Source organism: Grammomys surdaster, unplaced genomic scaffold, assembly GCF_004785775.1.
Source record: "Grammomys surdaster isolate TR1022 unplaced genomic scaffold, NIH_TR_1.0 203, whole genome shotgun sequence".
NCBI classification, from domain to species: Eukaryota; Metazoa; Chordata; class Mammalia; order Rodentia; family Muridae; genus Grammomys; species Grammomys surdaster.
The window spans coordinates 4,534,317-4,541,238 of NW_021604648.1; the positions used below are offsets into that span (position 1 = coordinate 4,534,317).

Consider the following 6,922-nt stretch of genomic DNA (forward strand, 5'->3'; position numbering starts at 1 on the left):
CTCACCTAAGAAAGCAATGGGTTGAAAGAAGCCAGGGGCTTGGTTTTGATTCCATACTATGATCAAAAGATCACTGAAGATCAGAAGTTCATACAACCACACAGACCTGCACATATTCACACACACACACAGAGACAAACATTTTCAACTGATAGGGAATGGAAATCACAAAAGCTGACTGGTCAGCCAATGCTACATGGTGCAAGACTTCCCAGCTGTGTCTGCCAGTACCACAGCTATGTCCTGGGGTGAGGGGGCAAGATGCTACCATGGACTGAATGACTCAGTGTTAGATGCCAGGTTTTAACTTAAGGCACACATGAAGCATACCTCTGTGATACAGAAATGGAGAGGACAGGACAGTGGACAGTCCAGTATCACCCGTATGGAGCTCATGTGACACGGGATTCAGTGTGAATGAAGGACATTTCTGTTCTGGGAAGCACATGCTTTCCCCATTGGTGGCAGTGTGAACCAGGACATCACGTATGCTCCCATGGTGACTTTGGCTGCCCTGAAGCTTAGAGTTTAAGGTTTGATCACCGGTGTTCCTTCTTGCTTTTATTTTTGGTCCCAATCTCTGTTGACTTTAACTTCTTATATGCATTCTTGGCTGTAAGAGGACTCAGTTCCCCTTTTGGGGGAAAAATGGAGGTATCTTATCATCATGCTTATCATAATTATAATGAATTGTAATATGCTAATTATAAAACCAATGTATAGAGATTGTAACAGTTACTACAACCACTGGTAACATGTCTCTCCATAGCAATTTTTGGAACTTCTCTGAATAGTTTGCAGAGATCCTTTTTGATCCTTAGAGTAATTGTTAATAACTCCAAGATAAAAATGGAAGTTCAGAGATGAAGCAATTATTTCAGGGCTATACCTCTGGGGAGCTTCAGTTCCCTTATCTGTAAACTGGAAATAACCACAGTTGTCCATCTCATGGGGTGGATCAGATATAAGATGGTATTCATGTAAACTGTCTAACTCTGTTATGCAGCAAGTACTCCACATGTATGAATTACTACTTAAAGTAACATGTGCACACACATGTACCTACTTACATATGGGAGTGAATTCAGAAAGGACTGCTGGCTCGGGCTTTGTCTGACTCTTCAGTATCCCAAAGAGCCGTCTTTTATAGGCCCATCCCATGCATCATTTTGGTCTGAGTCTTCCGCAGACAGCTGAGAGTCACCCTGGTGGCTGTGCAAACCATAGCTCTATCTGCTCATGCTCAGTTTTCAAATCTGTTCTGTGTGAGGACTGTTCTCTGCATGGAGTCACTGTGAAGAGCCTCTGCAGGGACCCCTGGCATTCCAAGGGCTCTGACTTTGAGATCTGAAACCTACCTATTGTCATATTCCTTACCTGCTTAAGAAGGTCTCGGCATGTCCCACCATGGCCAGACACTCACTCAACAGTCTAGATGATGTGCTAGTCTCAGGATTATGCAGGAGGGCCCACTCAAGTACCTCCCCTATTACTCTCGTCTGTCACATCTACAGACTACAGGACAAGTGTCTCACTTTACCAAAGGTACAAGGAATTCGGATCTTTGCCACCTACCCCACCACTAGGAGTTGGGTGTTCTAATTGTACCAATTATCTCCTATCAGCTTCTAACCACACAGGGTTCCTTTGTCATTGAGCCATCTGAAACTGACAGGTGTGGCTTACCATACAGCATGCAACAAGGCAGGGGAGAGGCAGGAAATTCTCCACTGGTTGGCTTACCTATGTCTGAAATCTTTATTTCTGACAGAAGACAGGAGAGCAGGGAATAGAAGAAAGAACGAGGTGTTAGCAGCAGGGTTAGAAGCATTATTAGCAGCTGAAAACTTGACAGCAGTGGTACTGTACAACACTGTAATAAATACAGACTTAGCCATGACACTGATACATTTTATATTGGATACTCCTTGTCAGTGAGTTCACTTACAAGCAGCTACATATCACAGAGGAGGCCCAGCTCCACCTGCACCATACTGCTGACTCTGGGAAGAAGACGGGCCTGATACAGTGTGCTGCTTCAGTGGGGACTCAGAAGAGAGAGGAGCAGTTGATTCTCTTCTCTGCATAGACACCCAGAGAGATATACAGGCTTGCTGTTTCAGGTCTCTGCATGCGTGCTTCTCTATGACAGTCTTCAAAACGTGGGGAGCCTACCAAGAGCCAAAATATGGCACGGGACTGGAGAATGAATGTAATTAGGGAGGGTGTGACACAGAGACAGAGCCCAGCAGGAAAGGACTGGGTGATAATACATTGAGTTCTTCCCTAATTTTGTTTATTTCTTTCATCCCTTCTTGCATGATCCCCAACAGTAGTGGGAAGAAGAGAGAGAAACTAGGATATTTTATTTGGAGGATATGAAGATGGGAGGCCCACATCCAGAGACTATCCCACCTGGGGATCCATCCCATATACAGTCACCAAACTACACAGAGCCCGACAAATACAGAGGCAGATGCTTGCTGCCAACCACTGGACTGAGTGCAAAGGTCCACTGAGTGAGGAGTTGGGGAAGGGACTGAAGGAGCTGAGGGGGCTTGCAGTCCCATGGGGGGGGGGAACAACAGTGACAATAGGCCAGATCTCCTGGAGCTCCTGGGGACTAAACCACCAACCAAAGAGTCCACATGGAGGGACCCGTGGCTCCGGCTGCATATGTAGCAGAGGATGGCCTTGTTGGACATAAGTGGAGTGGCCCCTTGGGCCTGAGGGGGTTCAATGCTCCAGTGTAGGGGAATGAAGGAGAGAGTGGGCGGATAGGTGGGGGAGCACCCTCATAGAGGAAGAGGTAGGGGGAATGGAATAGGGAGGTTCTGGAGGGGAGACCTGGAAAGGGGATAACATTTGAAATGTAAATAAAGAAAATATCCTCTGGGCAGGGCGGTGGCGGGGCACGCCTTTAATCCCAGCACTCAGGAGGAAGAGGCAGGCGGATTTCTGAGTTCAAGGCCAGCCTGGTCTACAGAATGAGTTCCAGGACAGCCAGAGATACACAGAGAAACCCTGTCCGGGGATGGGGGTGGGGGGATAAAATATCCAATTTAAAAAAACAAAAAAGAAAATGGGAGGCCCAGAATTTAAAAGTTTGCTCAAAGTCACACAGCTTCTCTGCTACATTGAGCTGACCCTTGGTCCTTTGCTCCTGTCACTCATTATGTTCTTCTGACTGAAGCAAGTACAGTCAGGGGTCCTTCTTCCCTGACCAGTGCCTGTGCATTAACCTCATAACAAGTAAAAAGGGCAAAGAATATTCTCCTGGAGTCAGGTACCTCACCCAGCCTGACATGCGATTTCCTAGGTACCCACAGCACGGGAGCCTCCTCGAGCTTCCCCAGTTGACCTGTGTGGGGATGGACGACGCTCATGGTCCTCAGGACTGTGGTGTCTGACAGCCAGACAGCATGCTTTGCCTCCTTTTATGTGTGAGCTGCATAATGATGTGTATCCAACAGAGAATAACGAGGGGGTAGGTGGGTGGGTGGGGCATGGCTCTCATCATGCTGGGTGGCTGGGCTGTGTAACAGTCTTCTAGGTTTGGGTTCTAGATGCTGGACTTTGAACATGTACTTTAAGTTCTCTGAGCTTGCTTCCCCTGTTTGCCAAAGGTTGATAATAGGTAGGACCTTACAGAACTGTCACACGGGTTAACAGCCCTACCTCCCTGCCATCCACTTTGGAGGATGCCCTTCCATCCCAAATCATGTCTTGCTTACTGTGGTTCCAAACAAGGACATGGGTGAATTTTTTGCTCCAATACAGCTATCAAAAGCTTTCTAAAATGTCTTTTGAAATTGAGAGTAGGGCTCCCCTGTCTCTGAAGCACAGTCTCCCTTTAACCACAGAGTCCATCTCATGACAGGGCTTTGGTTCTAAAGAGACCTGGCTCAGGGGCATCGGGAAAAATGCAAACTCGAGAGCTGTCTGCCAGCTGAGGGTCATTGTGAGAGTCTCTCCCTGTGCTTCTGCTCCACCCAGAGAGCCTGCATAAGCCTTGGGCTTCATTTCATTTCAACTCTGGCCTGAGGTAACCGCTTCTGAGGAACAAAAAGGAACAGGGCAAAACTGAGTGACATTTACTTGCTGTGGATCCTTTGTTCTTACAAAAAGACTCTTGTAACTGATTCTATTGGTTAAATGCAGAAAAAAGGTTTGGTGGCTCCAAGGGGACTCATTTTCAGCCATCAGCAGCCTCTCACATCGTCTGGACATCGAGCTTTGTCTTGACCTACTTCTCTGGTCCCCATGGGTAGGGCTGTTTGGCCTCACGATGGCAAGGGGACATTACAAGGAACCACAGGGAAGATATTCCCTTACATACCTCATCTCCAGGATGTTGGTGACATTTCCAGAGGGGAAGATCCTACGGATGTAATTGAAGTCTCCCACGTACAGACTCCCGTCAGAGCCACAGGTGAGGGCCACGGGGGCCAGGAGCTTGTTGCCATCAGCAAGGCCATTGCAGCTAGGGCAGGAGATGCTCCTCCTGCGCCCGTTGCCCATGATGCTGCCGATGACTGGTGGCTGCTGGGACACGAACTGGTTTTCTCCATTCCCCTTGTGCAGGATGCCTGGGACAGGGAGAGATACGCGTGAGTGAGGGAACAGAGGCTGGGTCCCTCTTCCTTTGGTTGACTAATGTTATCTTGATTTTGCAAAGGATATGAGGCCTTGGCCAAACACTTTGAGACTTGTCTTACCATAGTGAAACCCAGGGTTCCCTAAGAGGCTCCATTGGTTACTGACTGAATTCTCATTCTAGGCCTATGAGATGGCACTGTTACCACTGTTATGACAGACGGAGTATGCCAGCAGTTTAGCCAAGGCCCCACAGACAGAAAGTGGGCAGGCCCAAAATACATCCACTCTCTGCCACCGTCATGTGTATGTGTGTTTGTGGTGTCTGCATGCATGCATGTGTGTTTATAGGCACATGTGCATATGTGTGCAGGTGTATGTAGGTGTATATGGAGGCCACAGGACAACTTCTGGTGCTATCTTCCTAATTTTTTGATGCAGGGCCTCTCATATCCTGGAACGTGCCAAATAAACAAGGCCAGCTTGTCATTGAACCCCAGGGATCTCTCTGTCTTCTCCTTTTCAGGGGTTGGATTGAAAGCTTATTCCACCATGCATAGCATTTTAAAAGATATGTTTTAGGTATAAAAGTGTTTTGCCTATATGTATGTGTGTGTATCACATGTGTGTCTGCTGCCCCTGGAGGCCAGAAGAGAGCAGAGGATTGGATTCCCTAGAACTGGAGTTATAGATGGCTAGGAGCCATTGTGTGGGCACTAGGAATTGAACCCAAGAACATAGGCTCTTATTGGCTGGGCCATCATTCCAGTGCCCACCCTTTTCTGGCATTTTTTTACTTGGACTCTGGGGATAAGAACTCAGGTTCTTGTGCTCTCAAGACCAATACTTTACTGACTGAGCTTCAGCCCCAGCTTTTGACCATCCAGGCTAATGCATCTTCACCGGACTCAGTCTGAATCTGTGTACAGCACAGATTCTTAGGTGTACATGCTTCCTTTCCCCTCTTCCCACCAGTACAATTTCAAGTGTAGAGCTCATGTCTTTTTCATTTCTATATCCCCAGTGCCTAGTATAGCATCTGAGGAATAGATACCAATAAATGTTTATTGAAATAAAGGAGGGAAACACAGTCTCTGCTCACCAGCACAGACCCAGGTTTTTACCTGGTCTTACAGCTGACAGGATGATCCTCCAGCTTGCAGAGATCTCAAGTGTCTGTATTACTCACACTGCTCTGGGGCCTCAGTTTCCCACTAACCAGATGAAGGGACTCATTTGAATGACCTCAGCTACTTGTCTTCTTTCTCACACATATCTACATGGTTTCACCATTCCTGACCATCCCCTTTCATCTGTGTATGGCCACAGCTTCCAGGTTGACTGTCTCTCCTGCCATACCTGTTTCTATGATACCTGAGTAGGACTGGGATCCTATAGGTCACAAGAATCTCCTTCAATTTGCCATCTTCCCTAGCTTTGCCCAAACCATGTCCTTTATTGAAGGGTTTAATTTAAATTTTAAATTTTACTTAGTCTAATCAGTTATTTTTCTAAGACCAAGTTTGTGCTGTTTAAGTTTTTCTGTAATCCTTTCTTGATATTTAAAACTGGCTTATACTTTCTTCTATTAATTTTAGAGTATTTTCACATTTAGATGTTGAAAACTAAATTAAAATTTATTTTGCACAGTGTGGAGTGGAGGTGTAGCATAGTTTTTCTAAATACACTGAAGTGTTTTCTCTAGTATTAGTTTCTGAAGTGTGCATCTGATGACATGTGATGCTCTCTCTATAGAGTATAGTTTCTATATATGCACAGAGTGTAAGGAAAGCCTTTCCAGCTATCCACCGATGGCCCATCCACCCTTTCCTCTTCTGTAGAGAACATAATTCCCGACACCTAGCTGGCCACATGTCTGCCTGGAGCAGTCAGCCTCTTCTGTGACTGAGTCTTGGCCAGTGGCTCCTAAGTGTTGATGCTGTGATCATCTGCTGGGCAGCATCCCCACACTGGAAGGGCCTAGGGCGTGGTCCTTTTCCTTCTCCTTGATGATGTTCCTACATCAGCAAGATGTGCAGGCTGGATTTGAAGTAGTCAGCTTGGACTGTGACCTTGGGGTAAAGGCCATGATGAACAAGGAGAACAGAGGAACTTCACATTCTGAGCCTGCAGCCCACGATAAGCTGCCTCCAGCGGGGTACAAGTGAGTGAGAAACAAAATTTAGCTCCATCACAGTTCTGTTACTTCAAAATTTTGGATACTGAGAGCCAAAGCTAGTTTCTTGTTTTTCCCATTTCGTACACACACAGTGTACTTTAATCCCATTCACCTAGTCCATTGCCTTCTCTTTCCCCTCTAGCCTTG

At 46.6% G+C, this 6,922-nt stretch overlaps 1 protein-coding gene across 5 annotated transcripts in view; it reads right to left on the bottom strand.

The window, feature by feature from the left end:
* The window catches only part of Tenm4 (teneurin transmembrane protein 4), a 725,631-nt gene that overhangs the window by 54,541 nt on the left and 664,168 nt on the right, over positions 1-6,922 (bottom strand). For 4 of the 5 annotated variants that reach the window (XM_028770607.1, XM_028770604.1, XM_028770608.1 and 1 more), the window contains 2 exons: positions 4,340-4,589; positions 1,744-1,764 (listed from right to left, as the gene is read on the bottom strand). In XM_028770607.1, the coding sequence (XP_028626440.1) occupies positions 1,744-1,764; positions 4,340-4,589 (271 nt within the window). The remainder of the gene's footprint in view (positions 1-1,743; positions 1,765-4,339; positions 4,590-6,922) is intronic. The other variant, XM_028770606.1, reaches the window with a different exon arrangement.